Raw genomic sequence first — 19,858 nt, forward strand, 5'->3', positions numbered from 1 at the left:
AACGTTACATCTGAATGTATATGAATCCTTAGGCTCCCGAACTAGTATAATACTGTGTCTCAGGAGCCAGAGGCTTCTTCATGCAACCCCATGAGGCATTTTCTATCCAACCACGTTTTCACAGTGGAATAGACTACCCTAAGAGTGTAATAATGGCACCCATGTTGAATAGTTTTAAAAATAAATTGGATGTTTTCTTCAAAAGATAAAATACACACGCATCAGCTTTTAAGCTGCTAGTGTGCTTAAATAAATATGATGATAAATAATAATACTGAGGCTTCCCACATTACTTCCCATAAACTATAAAATTATATTAGTACTAGCCCCTCGCGATTTCACCCGCGCAAGTCTGTATCCCGTAGGAATATCGGGATGGAAAAATTGCCTATGTCTTATTCCAGTAGTCCAACTATCAACGTATTGATTATTTAATTTTTTTTCTTGTAAAAATTAAAAACCGCTATGAGGCGTGCACTTCTGGATATTCCAAATTATTTACATTTCAGCTGTCCAGAAATTGTAATTTGTAAAAAAAAAATTATATAATTAGTTGTAGTACCTATAAAATTATAAAATGCCGCCAAAATCATTACATAATTAGTAAATTACGTTTTTAATATTCTTTGATTCTGTTTTTAAATAACAATCATTGTAATTATCCTTAGCCGGGACCTAATCATGTGAAAATATTTTCCTTTTTTATTACTTTCTAGATCATAATAAAAATAATTAAATATAGGTTTAAATTATTTTGTAAAATTATTGTATTGTGATCAATCCTTGATAAGTATATAAAGTTTGAATTAAATCTGTCCGTTAAAATGAGTCAATATTAAGTCTAGATGAGTTGGTTACATACAAACGTGTAATAAAACTAATTTTAGACCAATGAGTAAGTCCTAGCTTTATTTTATAGGTAGTGGAGATAGAAGCGGCTGACAGCATTAAAAGTTTGAGACCTGAACAAAGAAGATGCAAGTATACCGACGAATGGCTCGGAAACTCTATTAAGGTGTGGAGTAATAATTTTTTGAACAGACTGTATAATAGGGTGTTCCTTAGGCACATACAATCGATAAAATACAACAAGTAACCATGGCACCGTTAATAATGCGGTTCGACGGAATAGTGGGATTTTAAGTCAGTAGGAATCCGGCGAAACCCACAGCCTCTTACCCGCGGGTCCTGGGTATCAATGCAAGATTTCCTCACTATAGAAGGGCACATAAAATCGAAAAAGTATAAGAAATTCGAATGCTGAGGCGGGATCACGGGCGGTCGAGAGGTCAGGCGTCGGCACGGCATGGAAAATGACGCAGGATTTTCTATTTAAAATTTCTCGCGAGCCTGTTCATATTCAGATAAATAGCTGCGCCCCGCGATTTCATCGGATAAAAAGTTGCTCATATGTTATTACAGTTGTCCAGCTGCCTACGTAACGAATTTCATTGCAATCGGTTCAGTAGTTTTTGCGTGAAAGAGCAACAAACACACACACATCCTTACAAACTTTCGCATTTATAATATTAGTAGTATTAATTAATAAGGAAATAGGAAGTGCCAACTAATTTATTTTTTCTTTTAGTTTGAGCAATGATGCGTAGGTACTGGGTACGCATGAGTATTGACAGAACAGGCCGAGACCTTTGATTCGTTAGTTGTAATAGTAGATTATGTTATCTGTGGGTGTAGTTATACGCAGCAAGTATGTATATCATGCGCCCTGCATAACGTATTCCCTATTTCCTCAGGCGTATAGTTTCGGCTTATGTCAAATGAATTGCAGAACTAAAATGGCGGTAATGTTCTGTGGATGCCGGCCATATTTTCACGTGAAAGGAGGTGAGACTGAAAATTTAAAATTTATATTCCTTAAATCATTAGTAAGAACGTTAAGAAATTTATCATCATTAAATTATATGTGTTGAAGTTGAGGTGATAATTTTTTTTTTTTTTTAATTTAAATACATTTCAATACATAGAGTACATAATGGCATTTATACTCCAACCAATTTAAATGGCGAATGTTCAATAACAAAGTGTTGCCTAGCAACCATTGACGAGCATATATTAACAACCTTTTCATTTTTTTCTTCAAAGGCACAATATATTTTCCATGTCCGTTTCCTTACCCTTCCCAGTCCTTTCCTTTATTCCTCTCGCCAATCCTTTCAATATCCCTTCCCAAAAAGTCGGCAATCCATTTGTAGAGGCGTAATGTCTGCAATGGACCTTATGCCTCTCTAAATGTTCATGGGCGGTGGTAGCGCTTACCATCAGGCGTCCCACCAGCTTCATTGCAGACTGTGATTAAAAAAAACTTAACAATAATGGACTATGAAATACTTTTATTGTACAAAATTTAGGTAAAGAATGCAATTAATTTCATATGGTACAATTGCTTCAAACATTATGAGAACGTAAATAAAAAAATATATGATTCGCGATTAAAGGCGGAACGAAACAAAAACCTTTCAAACAGGGTCGCGTTATATTACCCGACCGGTTACAAAAATATGCAATAGGAAAGAAAGTACTTGACTTTATCATTTGGAAAATTACTCAGAAAATGAGAAATTTTGAAAGAATAGAAAAAATTCGATCACGAGGCAGGATTCGAACCTGCGTATCTTGCCTAACCGTAGCAACGCCTAGCCTCTCGGCCACCCGTGATCCTGCCACAGTAATCGAATTTCTTCTACTCTTTCGGTTTCATGTGCCTAAGGGGCACCCCACGCCATCTATTGAGATGATTAAGAACCATCACAACCAATACGAAACATTATTTCAATGATTACAATATTGTATCGATGGAACGGGGCCTTTGTTAAATTTAATTTTTAGTTTTATAGCATTGAAATGCTTTATAAATGAAAAATTTTGAAAGAATAGAAAAAAATCGATCACGAGCGTATACGCAGGTTCGAATCATGCCTCGTTTCTCATTTATAAAGCATTTCAATGCTATAAAACTAAAAATTAAAATTACTCAGAAAATGTTCAGAAAACCTGCATTTCGTCTATTTAATGTAAATAATTAAACAAGACCTTTAGTTTTACTTTTTATTACAAAAATATTGAAGGGTTTTAAGTTTTTCTAGTGAAATATGGCAGGAGATAAAAATATTATAATCATTACTAAAAAACGTGCAATAAAGTGGTCTAATAGAGGAGTTGTTAAAAATTATGTATAAATTGAATTGTTATAACCCTATATTGGTATGTTTACATTTATTCGTCATTGAATATGGCTGAAGTATAGCAAAATGTTTAGGACACAATTTTACGACATATTACAATATACCATAAATAAATTCTATGATCAGTCAGACCTCTGTACTATTCATTGATATATTTACATAGATACTTTTTTCGTCATAAAAAACTTTATTGAATAAAAAAACAACTGTCAATTTCTTTTTTTTTTTGTTATTATCTGTCATCTGATAATTTGAAAATAGGATTTTGCGTAAACGATTTTATTAAATTTCTATGTATTAATTAATTCGAATAAGGTACAGTTGTATAAAAGACACAAAGATTAACGCGCACTAGATTAAGTTAAATTATAATAATTAAAAACAAGATGGCGAAGTCTGCGACACAGACGGGATGGCGTGCATCGGTAGGAATGTTGAGATACTCGTCAATTTGCCGAAAAATCTCGCCAAATGCTCTTGCATTCCACAGTGTGCCGAGCTCAACTATTATTCACATACCAAGAAGGTCTCTGTCCAGTAAGTGCATTTGTCATTATAACTTTGCATATTAAATATGTATTATGGTCGTGAAAAATAAAAGAAAATTACTATGAATGTGTAGTCAATCAGGGTATTTGTAAGCGAGGTTATTTCAAAGATTTCTCAATAAACTTTTAACTATGTGAAAAAGCTTTACTTTTTCTAATGACAATATTTTTTTGAATAAAGTATAAAGTATGTACGAAATTTTATTAGATTTAAGTTTTCTTAAGCAAAACCTGTTACATTTCTCAATTTTTCTATTTATACATAAGTCCTATCAAAATGTATATCGCTTCTATTATAAAATATATTTATTAATTTATACATGAATGAGACGGAAGAAGAGCAAGGGGCGATTGTCAAATTCACACTAATGCCGCCAAAGTTTCGTCTGCACAGAGACGTCATCTTCAGTCTGGACGATTTGATTGGTTTGTTTTCGAACTTGTGTGTGTTAACGTTTGCACTATGCATGTGTGGTGTTTATGTATAACGGTCCGCGAGGCGATACCTTAGCTTTGCATAATATGTGTAGTAAATACAAGTAGTAAAGCCAGAAACCACTGACTTTATGCGCCGCGCCTCAGGCCGTTAGAGAAATGTATAAACTAGTATAAGACAATCAAGTCACCTCATCAATACTGTCTATGTACACTCACACAAATGCAATGCTGTCTTACGGACTGTACCCACCTATCTGTTTGCATAACTCCTATTCGTCGTTTCCTTTTTCGTTATTTTGTCTGTTAACTGTATTATTATTTTTCGTAATAAATTGTGTTGTTTCTTATGTTTCGACCTATTTTTGTTCCGTCCCACAGCCTTTGCACATCTTTCTTCAGCATTCTATCCTCTAAAATCACGTTATTATTCTCTACAAAAAATGAAAATTTATTTAAATTTTGCATTTGTTATCGTTTTGATACTAGTACTATATTATTATGTTATCTGTGGTCCAATAATATGGATACACTTTAGAGCCCTACAGGGTTTCTGTCATATACCAGGCAAACAGTATATTAGTTCTCTCGAGATTATTAGTGCTTATCTTTTATCGTTAACTAGCTATCCGTCCGCGGCTATGCCCGCGTAGTCGCCGGAAACTTAGACCCGGGGTTTTTCTCGCATGTTCCCGTTCCCGTGGGATTTCCGGGATAAAAACTATCCTATGTCCCTCTCCTTGGTCCAAGCTACCTCTGCACAAATTTTCAGCCAAATTGGTTACATACATTTGCATGGTATTCATAGATGCTATTTTAGGCTTCACTTTAAATTTGAATAGCTTTGATAAAGTTTTATCTTTTGTCACCCGAAAAGTGACTGAATTTCTCGTTCATCAGCTATTATTTTATATAATTTCACGCATTAAAACTGTTGCTTATGTTCCATGCCGTTTTGATCAGTAAATTGATTTTTTCTTTATTTAGCATCGCTCGGCGGTACAACAGCGCTTTTCGTTGGTGCGAGCGTATTAACCGTGGTGGAGACGGTTCTTTTTCTTATTCGATACACTGTATCCTATATCATCGATAAGCGACAACAAAATACTTTAGATTTTAAACATTAAGATATGTAAGCATGGATGTATTATCTTTATATGTTATCTGTGTTGTTTTGTATCAGTTGTTTGTCATGCTTGTTGAGAGACGATGTACAAATAAATAAAATTTGACTAGTAAGATGTCTATATTTAATCTTTTTCCAATTATATCTATTTTTTACAATATATATTGTTAATCTAAGGATTTCAAAAGTAATAAATACAGAAGATAACTATAAAACTTTGTTTACGGCTTTTCCTAAGACTAAAATCTTTCATTAAAAGTACAATAATAGTAAAATTGTAATAAGGTTGAAAAAACAGGAAAGGGCTGATTTTGTGTTGTTAAAATTTGAAAGGGATGAAGCGCGAGGCTCCGCTCGCGCGCTCTAAATATGTATGAGTTATATAGTATGCTGTGTTAAATATGTACGAGTTTCAAAATAAAATCTAGTAAAAGAATTTGTATTTTTACTGCAGGGTAAACGGTAATATAGTATAAGTTATGTATATTCACAAATTCGATTCAATTTATTTAATACTATAACATAATGAATACCATCAAAGTGTAACCATAATACACTTATTGTTACTAAAGTAAGTTGTAAAATATCATATGAATATGAATATATAACAGGAATAAATTAATTATTTTCTAAGTTTGGCAACATTGTATTATTATTCTATCAAACAATCAAATTTTGATTCCAATTTTTGTACCTACGCGTCTGTTTAGTAAAACGATTACATACTTAAAGTGATCTTGCTTATTTGTTAAAAAAAATCCTAATATTATAACAATATAACCAATAACAATATTGCTGTTAAAATTTTTCATTCAAATATGTTTATAAAAGGTAAGTATTTTCCTTTTAATCAACTTATGCCAATTTAGGTTAGGTTTATAGTACTGATAAAGGAAATAACTAAATTTACATCTTTTTAATATCAACAATTTGCACTGTATGATTTCGAAACGAACCCCTAACGTCATTGTCAAATTGCAAATGTCAATAAGCCCCTCCTTCCATTTCCAAATTATTTATTTTGGAAAACCTAACACCTGTAATTAATAATAATTAACATTTATTAACACAACGATCGATCGAAAATATGATTTTCACGACAATGTCCATATTATTCAATAGTTTATATTACGCGACTACGTTTGTAGTAACATTTTTCATGTCCATTCATTCAGTTTTGCCTTTTGGTTTCGATATCGGATTATTGGGTGTTGCGGTGTATTTTTTCACGAAACTTCCGAAGCCGGACCCGAGTAATGTGACGAGTATATTTGGGCCGCCCTCGGACTCGAAGGAAGGCGAGACGAATCCAAAGAAGGTGGTGAAATGCATAGCGCACAGGGGCGCGGGGCTCGATGCTCCCGAGAATACATTGCAAGCGTTTAAATATGTTAGTATTTATTGAAATTGTCTTTCGTTTCATACATAGATGATAGAATCATAAAACTTTAATATGTTATAGAATTAATCACTTGAAAATGACTGATTTAAATGGTTTAATTCAATCAAGATTATATGTTTTCTTAATTACTCTGGATGGTCAATCGGCAGTATAAATTGGCAAAAATTATTTTTATTATATAATATTCAATTATTTGTTGACACTATGCTTTGGTACACTATATAATAGGGTAAACATGGAATGAAAAACTGCCTTTTGACAATTTGATAACTTTTCGAAATAATTTTTTTTAATTTTAATATGGTTATGAAGGAGAAAATCGGAAATCTTCATCAAATAAGTAAGAATCCTCAACTAGTCATTACAACTGGCCAGCCAGTTAGTCCCTAATGAATGATATCGGGGAGTTGTGAATGTGCTCTGTAGATAAAACATTTACCTTGCAAGGATTCTAAGAAATGTGTCACTTGCTGTGTTGAATGTGCGTGTATGAATATTTCAGTGTGTAGCCATGGACTGTAACTTTGTCGAGATGGACGTAAGGACATCGAAGGATGGTCAGCTAGTGCTTCTACACGACCAAGGGCTGGAGCGGCTAACGGGCACAGATATCACAGACGTTAGGTTTATGGACTGGGACAGCATCAAGAATATTGACATTGGTGCCACACACCCTAATAGGTGAGTGTTTCAATTTCTCTCTTCATCAAACTGTTCTGTTTAGATTGACATATGGAGTTGAAATACTCCCAGTGAGGAGTTTTCTGTTAATCAGGCTAGGCTTGTGAGTAGTTCTTGAGATTTTTTAACTTGCAAATATGTCTCAATTGATGGTATAGGGCTATGGGGGTGGCTCTATAGACACTTCAAACTGAAAGAGTGGTAGAAATTCAATTGCTCAAGTGTAAACCGCACGAATAGATAGTTTAATCAAAAACATTCTGTGTAAAAATTTATTCAAAATATATATTTTCGTTACAGGCAACAATTCAAAGATGTAACTCTATGTTTGCTGGAGGATGCAATTGATTACCTCTTGGCTAATAAAGTAAAGATGATCATTGACGTGAAAGGAGAGGATGCTCAGGTAATATTGTACCAATATTATAAACACCAACATTTGTAAGAATGTATAGATGTATGTTTGTCACTCTGTCATGCGAAAACTACTCAAAGGATTTTGATAATTATTGGCAGTGATGTTGCATATTGTCTAGAATAACAGGAGGAGCTATAGAAACCTTTGCTTTTTTTATGACAGAGCAAGCAAAGGAGCAGATGGGCCAACTGATGTTAAGTGGTCAGCACTGCCCATAAACACTTGTTACATTGCTGACATTTGCCGGCATTTGTCTGCGTGTCAGAACTAGTATATATATATTAAACTTTTGTATGTTATAACCTAATTCTTTCTGAAAAACGAAGGAGGTTCTTATCTCAATTTTTTTTCTTTTTTTTGAAAAATGTTTGAAAAGTCTATTCTTTGTTTCGTATGATGACTAATAAGCAATGATTTTTCTCAGTATATTAATTTTTTTTCGAACCGACTTCATAAAAGGGAAGAGGTGATGAAATCAAATGTATTTTTTGGGTTTGTTACCTCCGAATTTTTGACTAGGTGAACCGATTATGACGGTTTTTTTTTTATTTGCCTGCTGCCTCCAGTGTGGTCGCATTTAGTCTTGTTCTAATTTGCATAATTTGATCTATTTAGTTTCTCGTTAAAATAATTATACAAAATCCCTTCTTAAATTTTTTCATTTTTATTTTCATTTTTAAGTACAGACGCTATATATGTCTAATAATACAATAGTAATTTAATGGATTAATTTATGGCTATATAAATTATTTGAGTGTGTGTGTGTGATGTTCCCCATATGGGGTATGCCCCGGTATGGGGCAGATACAGATACATCTGTGTCACTGATAGATTTTTTTTGTGGACATGTAGGTGATCAGCCTTTTATGTCTGCGTGATTGAGACATTTTTTTTTGCGAGTCCCCACTGGGAATCGAACCCAGGACCTTGGTTCTACAATCGGTCATAAATTATATATTAAAATATGTAAATTGTGTTTGTCTGCAATGGACTCCTAAACAACTGAACCGATTTTGGTCAAATTTGCACACCATGTGCAGTTTAATCCAACTTAAAATATAAGATAGTTTATATTATTCCAATTGCTAGCACGCGTTAATTTTGGAGTAGTTTAATAGATGTATACATATAAACCTTCCTCTCGAACCACTCTATTTATTAAAAAAACCCCCATCAAATTCTGAGTTTTATGGATTTAAGCATTCATAGGGACATAGGGACAGAGAAAGCGACTCTGTTTTATACTATGTAGTGATGACAAATGACTACCCGGGCGAGCCGGGGCGTTCAACTAGTTTATTATGTGTATTAATATAATTTGTCTTTAATTTTTCAGGTTGTTAATGGCATTCTGAGAGTGTTCTCTGGCAATCCGGTTTTATATGAAAATGCTGTTGTCACGTCCTTCAACCCATATGTCCTGTATCAGGTATTTAATTTTATTTTGCTTATTGATAAGGAACTAGACACTCGTCCCGGCTTTGTCCGGTTATCAAAATCCCTGTTTTATCCCAAGGGAGCATTTAATCAGGATAAAAATTATCCTATCAACCGAGTTAGCTCATACCCTGTCTGTAAACCAAGTTTCATCAAAATCCGTTCAGTAGTTTAAGCATGATGTGATGTGTGTTCAATGAAAATTATCGTTTTTTTTACGCGCTTTTGTATTTCCATGGCCAGTGCCATGTTTTTTTACAATTTTGAAAAACATAAAACCTTTTTTTCTTGCTATTATCTTACCTGCCAATTCTATTAGGTTTCCACGACGCTTGGGTTGAGTAAATCCACTTTCAGAAATACATCCTCCGCCCCGTTTTGGGTTAATTTTTTTATCCCCCCCCCCCCCCCCCCCCCCCCAATTTTTTCTAGATCTCTTACCGCCCCCTAGGCCCTCAGCACCCACAAGAGGGCGTTATCGTCCACTATCTAGGCCATCAGCGCTAACTATGTGAGAGACTATAAAATGAGGTCTTCTCACACTGAATACCTTTGATTTATCCATTTTCAGATCCGCAAGCGAGATCCGAACATTGTCGGAGCGATGAGCTATCGCCCGCACTGTTTCGGCTTTTTAAATTACGACGCGGAAAATGGACCTACCAATCCCAGGTGAGATGGTCTGTGATATTACTAAATCTAGATTCAGAAATATATCCATACATTATGTAATGTATTAATCACTTTATTGTATACTAGATTCTCATCCCGGCTCCGCCCGGATATCAATACTCCTTATCCCAAGGGAGCATTTAATCGGGTTAAAAAGTACCCTATCACCCAAGTCAGTTCACATTCTGTCTGTATATCGAATTTCATCAATATCCGTTTATAATTTCAGCGCGATTGACGGACAAACATCCAAACAAACAAACATTCACATTCATATTCATAGTATTAGTGTGAAGTGTGAATACTGTGATTTGGAACACGTTATATTCGGAGTGTGACATTAAATTGCTAAATGTCTGAAATGATATACAATTTCCTATATCATTTCAGACGTGTTGTCAAACGTCCACCTATCGTGAATAAGAAAAAAAAGTGAGTGTGCGATTCACACACGATAGAAGTGAAACTTCAGTAAATCGACAAAAGAATGAGATGAATACATATAAAATGTAAAATAGTATGTATATTTCTATCTCATTCTTTGCCGGCTTCATTCTACACATTTTTGTATTTGTGTCTCTTACCTGTCGTTTTTTCCGTTGCATCAGGTTTGAAATCACTAAACAATCATAAAAAATAATGACACGTCACGTGCAGGTTCGGCGCGCGGCACGCGGCGCAGGCGGCGGCGCGCGCGGCGGACGCGCTGCACGGCGCGCTGTGGCGCTGGGCGGCGCGCTGGTGCTCCGTCAGCGCCGTGCTGCTGCACAAGGACATCGTCAGCCCGTGAGTCTGCGTTCCGTTCCCCTCCGCTCGTTCGTTCGTTCGTTCGTTCACTCGTTCGGTCATGTGTGTTTGTTTATTTCGTTCACTCGTTCGGTCATGTGTGTTTGTTAATTTCGTTCACTCGTTCGGTCATGTGTGTTTGTTAATTTCGTTCACTCGTTCGGTCATGTGTGTTTGTTAATTTCGTTCACTCGTTCGGTCATGTGTGTTTATTGGTTGCGTTCGTTCGTTCAATTGTTTGTGGTTATTAATGTCGTTTATCCATTCGTTCACGTGACCGCCTCCTTGGTACAGTGGTTAACGCGTGAGCGTAGAACCGAGGGGTCCTGGGTTCGATTCCCGGTGGGGACGCACAAAAAAAAAATGTCTCGGTCTGGCAGGACACAGAAGGCTGATCACCTACTTGTCCCTAAAGAAAATCGATCAGTGAAACAGATGTATATCATCTGCCCCATACCCCACTAGGGGACACGGGACTTCACTATATATCCATTCGTTCGATCATTTTTTATGCTTCTTAATGTTCATTTATTCCATAACTAACTTTTGCCTGCGCTTCGCACGTGATAAATTCGAAGCAATTTGATAGATATTATTATATATAAACCTTCCTCTTGCATCACTCTATCTATTGAAAAAATCCCATCAAAATCCGTTACATAGTTTTAAAGATTTAAGCATACATAGGGACAGAGTAAACGACTTTGTTTTTGTACTATGTAGAGTTTTTCTTTTTTTATGTCATATAAAGGCAAACGAACATACGCATTGTTTGTGTATCTCCAGGCGCGAGGTGGAGTACTGGCGGTCGCTGAACGTGCGCGTCGCCGGCTGGTGCGTCAACCGGCCCGTCGAGAAGCTGTACTGGCGCGCCGTGCTGCGCGCGCCCTACCTCGCCAACACGCTCGTCGGCGAGCCGGAGGTGCGTGTAATACAATACAATACAATACATTACAACGAATAACAACACACACACACACACGCACGCACGCACGCACGCACGCACGCACGCACGCACGCACGCACGCACGCACACATACTTCCTTAATAAATGGGCTATCTAATACTGAAATAATTGTTCAAATCGGACTAATAGTTCGTGAAGTTAGCGCGTTCAACCAAACAAACAAACACAGTCTTCAGCTTTATAACAATAATTAATTATAAGTAGACATATATATAAATGAGGATGATAAACAAATGAATATGAAAGGAAACAAGAAAGGAAAACAAATATTTATGAGGTTAAATAGGCGATGGCTATGGGAGTTGTTGGAGAGAATGTTTCGAATAAATCATTCGTTCGCTCTTTCGTTCGATCAATAAATCATTCGCACAGTTCATCGTGCGTAGTGAGTTAATAACATATTGAACTGATGAGTTATGCTGCCCTTCCATATATAGTGGCCAACCATGCTTTGGCGACAAAGTAACTGTTTTATTCCACATTATATATAGCTTTCCGCCCGCGTCTTTGTCCGCGTATTCAGACAAAGAAAGATCAGAGAACGTTAGTTAGATGAATAAATAAGTTTTCGAGTTAGATTTCATTAATGATTGTTTGTTATATAATCCAGTATATTTAAAATATATTTTTTCTTTTGCTTGTATTCGAATCCGTAAACTGTAATACACGGTTGATATAAAAAGAGTTATAGAGGCAATAGGGCGTTTCTGGAGCAACAATGTTATGTTACTTATTATTGCTTGAGTAAATAATTAAATGATAAATTGCTTGAGTGAATAATAAACAAATAAAAAATTTGGAGTGTGTCTACCGTACCGTACCTACATACCGTAGGCATATCAAACCGAGAGTAGAAGAGTAGCACATAAAAGTGAGAGAGAGTAGATGGAAGAATTTCGATTTCTAAGGAGGGTTCCAGAAGACTGGCGTGAAATGGTAGTACCTTGCTACTATGTTTCATGCGGTGTGTGAGGAAACCGGGGGCCCGTTTCTTTTTCCTCACCCTTCCCAGTCCATTTCTTCTTTCCAGTCGTCAATCCTTTCCTTATCCCTTTCCCTTTAAAAGCGGGCATCGCATTCGCAGCGGTCCTACCTCTGCGAATGTCAGATGCCCGCTGTGACATAAAAAAATAGTCTAGGATCATAATTGGCCTAACGGTCTACAGCAAAGAAGGCGGGTTCGAGACGCCCATATATTTTTATTTATTTATTTGAGCAAATTGATATCCTGTATTATTTTATTAAGTTTAATATTATTGTAGGTGGATAAAAAAGAGGTGAGACAATCGGTCATGGTCGACTGTGAGGAGAGGCCGTGCGACAAAGTGCCGGAGCCCGAGAAAAAGATGTCGTCGGGTCAGAATTGAATGATTTTTACCGCGTTTTAGGGTCGACGCACACGTGGATTTCATGATTATTCACCGTAAATTCTAATGAGTTTTCACTTTAGGGTCGACGCACCTTTATACAGTTTTCACCAATGAATAGACATATACACAAAGTATGATTAATCGATGTACACGTATATTGTAGGCTTTTTTTTTGTATGTAATAGAAGTAGAAGCTAAATATTAAAGACTAAACACACAGACACACACACACACACATGTAGTACGTTGTAAAATATAAAGATTTACGTATAATGATATCTTGGTGTAAGGCTATAGTATATAAAATGGAAAGTAATATATATCAGAAATTTTATCATATAATAAATACATATTTTTGTATTAGCTTAATAATAGAGGATAATTTAATTAAAAAAAAACAGCTGGTGGACTTTGCCCTTTCTAGATGGAGTATTTTACGCTTTATGAGTTTTCTTTCACATCTTTCGTGCAAAGATTGTCCAAAGAAACCGTTTCATTATGTTTATAAGTATAGTTTTAAGCACTAGTGTGCGTCGACCCTAATCGACGGCCAAAAACGTTTGGATAATTGGTAAAAGTGATTTGTTTGATCGAATGTGCAATTTTTTTTTTACTTTTGTTGTGTGTGTGTGTGCTGACCCTTATTGGATGAAGTGGTGGAAGTGACGTCATAATGAGACACAACCCCTTACAAGATATGGCACCATAAAATGTTTAAAAAGATAAATCGAAATTATTGTATAATATGATAGTTTCACTACATCCGTATAATTTTACGTGTCTGCCAGATAAAATTACAAATAATGTATGAAGATTTATGTGAAATAATGTTAAATTGGCCCGTTGTGTAAAATTTCTTGCCACTTCATTCGTAAAATACGTTAAGAGTACAAATTATTGTAAACCAAAACTTTATGATTAAGTTTTTTTTCCAGTCCATAGATTAAAAATGTTGTCTATGCCAAAGGTAGTATAACGATATAATATATTCGTTTTTTCTTCAATATTATATTTTATTCTGTACACAAAATGGTTTCTATGTATACTTTTATATAATACTTTTTATTAATTATAAACCATTTCATATTTTAACTCGAATATAATTGATACGAACATTTATTTTATCTTTACAATTAATATGAGGCTAAATAGGCGGGAAACGATGGTTTATGAAGTTTTTTATCGGAGCCTATGTGTTTAATGGTGGTCTAATTTAAAGTTTTTATGAGATTTCTTTTTTTATAATTGTATTCGATTATTTCGATGAGGCTTGAATATTTTTTTAATTTGACTATTTAAATTTCGATAGTGGCATTTACCGCTTAAAATGACTATCTACGCGAAACCATGTTTATTTTTTTTTTTCATTTTAATATAATTATTTATAAGAGTCGTTGCACTGACATAAACTTTCGTAGGACGGCAGTTAAATGCGTATTTATGTGACTTTCATAATAAAATGTTCATTTTAACGTACATTTACGCAAAATCTCACTTGCAGTTAGCCATTTTAAGCAAGCAGCTAGAAAAATCCGTCCTTTTAACAAGTCATTGACATAAAAACCCGTGTGTCACTAAACATTCTCTTGTTATACTTACGGACTTACGGTTACGCTTTAAGCGTATAGTTTTTCAATTTCAATCTTATGTACACTGCATAAAGTTGTTTTTGAAAAACCACAGTGCGTTTAGACGCGAGTGACACGAAACGGTTTGAGTTTAGAATGTTGGGTTAATTTTAAACGAACGTTCTAGAAACGTTTCGAGTGTGCATCATGGGTTTCTTATGTCAATGCCATAAGTGGACCCCAATTTTTTTTAAAAGGGCAATTTAGGAGAAAAACATTGTAGATTACTTTTTTTCAAATAAAATACTCAAACTGAACAAATAGTTTAATGGCGAAATATTGCCATGCGTATAAAAGCTTCAGCATACTGTACTATAATATTTTCTTTCGTAGTTTGAGGAGAGCAAGGAACAAAGGACGCTTGTCGAAATGGATTGATTTTTTTATTTGAGGTTAGTTTTTTTTTCGTCAAAGTAGCGACTTTGTAGACTGCGTTAATGTTGCCTGTTCTAAAATTAGAGGGTAATTAATAGTATTAAAATTTTAATTTTACAATTTCCAGTCTCAAGTTAATTAATTTATTGTGAGTGTTTGTGTGATTAATGTTGTTTTGGATTTTATATTGTGTTGATATCGGGAAAAATGTAATTTAATCATATTAGTAAAATTAGATAATTATATTTTGCGAGTATATGAGTATATAGATTTTATGACGATTCAGTATTTACTTTAGTCATCTCTGTTTATGTTTTTAAATTTTATTATTTAAACATTTTTATTATTTTATTAAGTACTCTCATAATATAATTTAATACGGTATAGATTTAGTATGTATTTATTTTGTATTATTTACACTGATAACCATAATTTCTGAAATGCATTTTTATCCGACGTTTCCAAAAAGGAAGGAGGTTCCCAATTCTATTTTATTTTGTTTTTTGGTATTGTGTCCCCCATAGCTTTATAGTTTGAATTTAGAATTTTGTTGAATAAAATCATTTATTTATGTGTTTGAATGTGAAATTGATTTATTACGATTTTCTTTCAGTTCTGCGTGCGCTGTTTTGTTATAAGTGTTATTTATTATATTGTAACTTATTCGAAATATATTGTTTTAAAGTGAATGTATGTTTTATTTAGTTGTTTATTTAATATAGTGGGTGTGGCAAAATGAATGGATAATATTGTTCCTACGGAAGAAAAATACGTTGTTATTTGCGCCCCACGTAATTAAGTATCCCGTAGGAATATCGGGATATAAACTTTCCTATGTATTATCCCAGTTGTCCAAAAAAAATTCATTGCAATCAGTTCAGTAGTTTTTGCGTGAAAGAGTAACAAACATCCATACATACATACATCCATCCATACATTAAAAAATTTCGCGTTTATAATAATTAGTAGGATAAGTAGAATATCATATCGAGATATTTGACATCCTTGAAAAAACTTAAAAATATTGTTTAACGGTGGGAAACGAAAATGAATCATTAAATTATTGTTTAATTACATTTAATAAAGGAAAAAGTGTTAAAATTGCCCACCATTAGCTCTTATATATACATCTTTTATAAAATTAAAAAGTACAATATTTCGAAAACCGAGAAACTTTAATCATACTATGTTTTTTATATTTATTTGTCATTCAGTTACGCCACACCTGTAATCTTGACAATACACATAGAGTAGATTTCTTATCATAAAAACTGAGATATACTCATGGTCAAAAATGTACTGCATTTATAAATTTTGTATTTTCAAATACATATATTTTTCTACCCTTCCCAGTTTTTTCCATTATCCCCCTCATCATTTTCTGTACCCACACCTTTTGAATAGCGATCCGCCCTAATTGCCCGGGCCTTCTCTTCAAATGTTCATGGGCGGTTGTAGCGCTTACAATCAGGCGACCCGCCAGCTCCGTTGCGAACTATGACATAAAAATTTTCATTTTCAATAAGTAATGAGTTTGCATGTGGATAAATGTTAAAATTTTAATCTGTGTAAAATGTGGTTATATTTTTAAATGTGATTCTTAAAACATGTTTAGACAATTTATTAAAGACTGTCTAATTATTGTAACTAAAGATAAGTTAAAAGATATTACTATATATCGATAAAATAACCAGCCAAACATGCATGTTCATCCCACTTTTTTTTAAACTTTGATGTTTAATCTAAAAACGAAAAGGAGGTTCGCCTGTAAGTATTGTTTTTTGTGTCATAGACTGTATTATCGGCAATAATGAATCGAATTAAGTAATTTCTATAATCCAATGCCAAGGAGTATTCTCCGGAGGTCAACGGTGTACAGCAAACACACGAGATTTTGTAAATTATTTTTAACAAATATTTAACTGTCTTCAAAACCACTTCAAAACTTTAAAATTATATAATGACTATAAGTTCTACTAACTCATCTGTTTGAAGTCGGTACCAAGTCTTATAGTAATAGATACTACCTCCTTACTACGTAGTACTACAAGTAGTAAATTACTATATAACTGTCTACACTCTACAGCGTATTTGATAAGCACAGAAATAATATGTGTGTGAAACAGAAATAACATATTTCTTAATGTAATGCAATCGATTGATTTCAATAATTTTCTCAACCGATTGGATTTTTAATTAGTTTTATGTGTGCCTATAGCTAACCTGTCTCACTTAATTTTAGATTATGCTGATAATAGCGGACCCGTCAGACGTTATCTCGCCCTGAACATAATAATAGAGCACTAAACACTAATACTGCAGTGGTGGCTCAGTGGTTAGAACCTCGGACTTCAAAATCGATAAGTCGGGGTTCGAGACCGGGCGAGCGTGCAGGAAATAAATTGATTTTTCAATTTATCTGCACATGTGAATAACATCACCACTGCTTGAAAACGGTAAAGGAAAACATTGTGAGAAACCGGCATGTCCAAGAATCAGAAGTTCGACGACATGTGACATCTGCCAACCCGCACATTGCCAGCGTGGTAGATTATGGCCTGAACCATCATAGGAGGTCTGTGGCCAGCAGTGGGAACATGTATAAGCTGATGATGAAACACTCATCATAAACAATCTTAATTAAAGTGAAATATATTGAAACACACTTTTCAACAAATTTAAAAAAAGCTGAGGTTATCATCTCGACTTTTTAATTAGGTGTTATCTTTGAACTTTCGAATGGGTGAACCGATTTTGATGCGATGCGTTCAGTTCATAGTTCAGGCAATTTGGAGGCGATTAAGGTTTATGTTAAAAGTAGTACATAATTATTGATTATTAACTTTCAAAATTACCAATTTGATTAATTTTAAGTTACACCACAATTAAATTTAGATCATAGTTTTAAAATACGATTTATTCATTATATCTTTATCATACCGACGAGAAGACCTTCTAGGGAAGCGCGTTACAGCCTGGACCACATCTCAACTTACCATCAGGCGAGATCGTGGTCAAGCGCTTCACTACCATGAATAAAAAAATATATATCTAGTATTATAAGTTGCTTTTAAATAAATATTTTATAACTTTAGTTGCGTTTAGCCTGCTAAATAAGCTAATTTTAATAAAAAAAGATAACTTAATAACAATAAAACATAAAACCAAAAATTTAATTTATGAAGCGTTACAATGCCATAAAACTAAAATTTGAAAAATAACCTATTTAGAAAACCTCTTTCACTAATAAGTATCCATCTAATGATAACTCAGTTTAATTACACTTCTAAAAAGGTTTTTTTTTCTTCGTAAATGTAGTCTGTAAATGGAACCGAATATTGGTCTATCACTATGTAAAATTGTCAAAATCTGCCCACTGGTTTTGCGTAATTGCGCGCATACAAGCTAACAAACAAAAATAATTATAATTTTTTTTGTAATGATCAATAAAACATCCATTTGAATCCATCCATCCAAACATTGTCAGGTTACTTTTTAATTATAACACATATAACTAAAAGAATATCCTAAAGATATCAAAGAATAAAACACGCAAATAGTAACAATAATACATTTTATTCATTTAATCTTATTTACTGATCTCACATTTGCCAAAGTCGGTATATTTTCTCGACCTGGCTTATTTTTAGATAATTTCTGATTATTTATTTTATTTGAAACTATCTTAGGCGGAACTTTTTTAACTACAGCCACTGGTAAAGCCTTCTTTTTAGCTACAGGTTCTAAACCTTTAATCGGAGACAAGCGTTTGATTCCCTTATTTATAATATTAGTATGTAATGCTTTAGGCGGGAAATTACTTTTCAAAACGGGCACCGGAAGCGCAGTTTTTTTACGTTTCAAATCAGAAACGTCATTTCCTGCTACTTTTCTCATATCATCCGCTGGCTGTTTAGTTAGATGGGCTGTGGAAACTGTTTTCGTTGGTAACTTATTCGCTTTGGCTCCATTATCGTTAATCGATTTGAGTTTTTGTTGTGATTTAGTTTTCGAGATTTCTAAGCCCGTTTTAGCTTTTTCTCTATGCTCTGGTATAAGTTTAGCATTCTTATTTTCAGTAACTGTTCTCGCAATTTTCTCAGTCACCACTTTATTTCTATTTTCTTTATTTCCAGGCGTTGTATGCGATTTCTTATCAGTAACCGTCTTAGCAATTTTATTTTCTGTTGTTTTCGCCTTACTTTCAGAGACTTTTTTTGCCAAATTCTTATGTTCAGATGATTTTTTTTTGCTGTTTGTGTGAGGATGATGGTTTTGGGTTATTTGCATTTATATCAGCTGGTGGATTGCTCAATAGCTGTGCGTTATTTTCCAACAGAGTATCGGGCGGAGATTTATTTTCACCTTCGGATTTGGTTGATTTTTTAGTCTTATTCTTTGGCACATATTTCGGTGGGGCCATCATTTTTGCATCTGTATCTATCGGCAGATCCGCGTCCATGTCTAGAGTTTTAGGTTTCAATCTGTCTAGACTGTCGGGGTCAGACTGGAGGCTTTCGTGCAGCTCTTGGGTTGGTTTCTGCGCTTCGAGGCACGTGTTTATAATCTTAGCCAGTAGCAAGGTTCGTTCGTCTGTATTTATAGATGGATCTGACAATTGTCTATGGGCTTGCGTTATAATTTTTATATAGGACTCATCTGAAATAAAACAATTTAATATAATTAGTGAGTAAATAGCTCCATATCTAGCGCCCGCTCCAGCTACGCCAATGGTATCTACTTAGTCTGGCCATAAATACTGTTACACTTAATTATAAAAAAATATTACATTTGAATTTCGAATCTGTCA

At 34.3% G+C, this 19,858-nt stretch overlaps 3 protein-coding genes across 3 annotated transcripts in view; 2 read left to right on the forward strand and 1 right to left on the reverse strand.

Moving 5' to 3' along the window:
* LOC119839333 overlaps positions 1–1,096 on the forward strand; it is a 4,618-nt gene extending 3,522 nt beyond the window's left edge. The window contains exon 5 of the mRNA XM_038365577.1: positions 920–1,096. Coding sequence (XP_038221505.1) covers positions 920–1,096 — 177 coding nt within the window. The remainder of the gene's footprint in view (positions 1–919) is intronic.
* A 5,209-nt stretch (positions 1,097–6,305) lies between these two features.
* Positions 6,306–15,372, forward strand: LOC119839364 (glycerophosphodiester phosphodiesterase 1). Its single transcript, XM_038365626.1, has 8 exons — positions 6,306–6,702; positions 7,217–7,395; positions 7,696–7,801; positions 9,150–9,242; positions 9,822–9,922; positions 10,580–10,708; positions 11,495–11,630; positions 12,938–15,372. Exons 1-8 carry the CDS (start codon positions 6,400–6,402, stop codon positions 13,040–13,042), a joined length of 1,152 nt encoding a protein of 383 aa, XP_038221554.1. The 5' UTR covers positions 6,306–6,399; the 3' UTR covers positions 13,043–15,372.
* A 3,666-nt stretch (positions 15,373–19,038) lies between these two features.
* LOC119839363 overlaps positions 19,039–19,858 on the reverse strand; it is a 9,535-nt gene continuing 8,715 nt past the window's right edge. Inside the window, exon 7 of the mRNA XM_038365625.1 lies at positions 19,039–19,707. Within this exon, the coding sequence (XP_038221553.1) occupies positions 19,283–19,707 (425 nt within the window). The 3' untranslated portion in view covers positions 19,039–19,282. The remainder of the gene's footprint in view (positions 19,708–19,858) is intronic.

Source organism: Zerene cesonia, unplaced genomic scaffold (assembly GCF_012273895.1).
Source record: "Zerene cesonia ecotype Mississippi unplaced genomic scaffold, Zerene_cesonia_1.1 Zces_u012, whole genome shotgun sequence".
In the NCBI taxonomy this organism is placed as follows: domain Eukaryota; kingdom Metazoa; phylum Arthropoda; class Insecta; order Lepidoptera; family Pieridae; genus Zerene; species Zerene cesonia.

Coding starts and splice junctions, on each gene's coding strand:
- LOC119839364 (XM_038365626.1), top strand. CDS start 6,400: ATGATTTTCACGACAATGTCCATATTATTCAATAGTTTATATTACGCG. Junction 7,802..9,149: donor TGAAAGGAGAGGATGCTCAG/GTAATATTGTAC, acceptor TTAATTTTTCAG/GTTGTTAATGGCATTCTGAG. Junction 9,923..10,579: donor AATGGACCTACCAATCCCAG/GTGAGATGGTCT, acceptor CGTCACGTGCAG/GTTCGGCGCGCGGCACGCGG.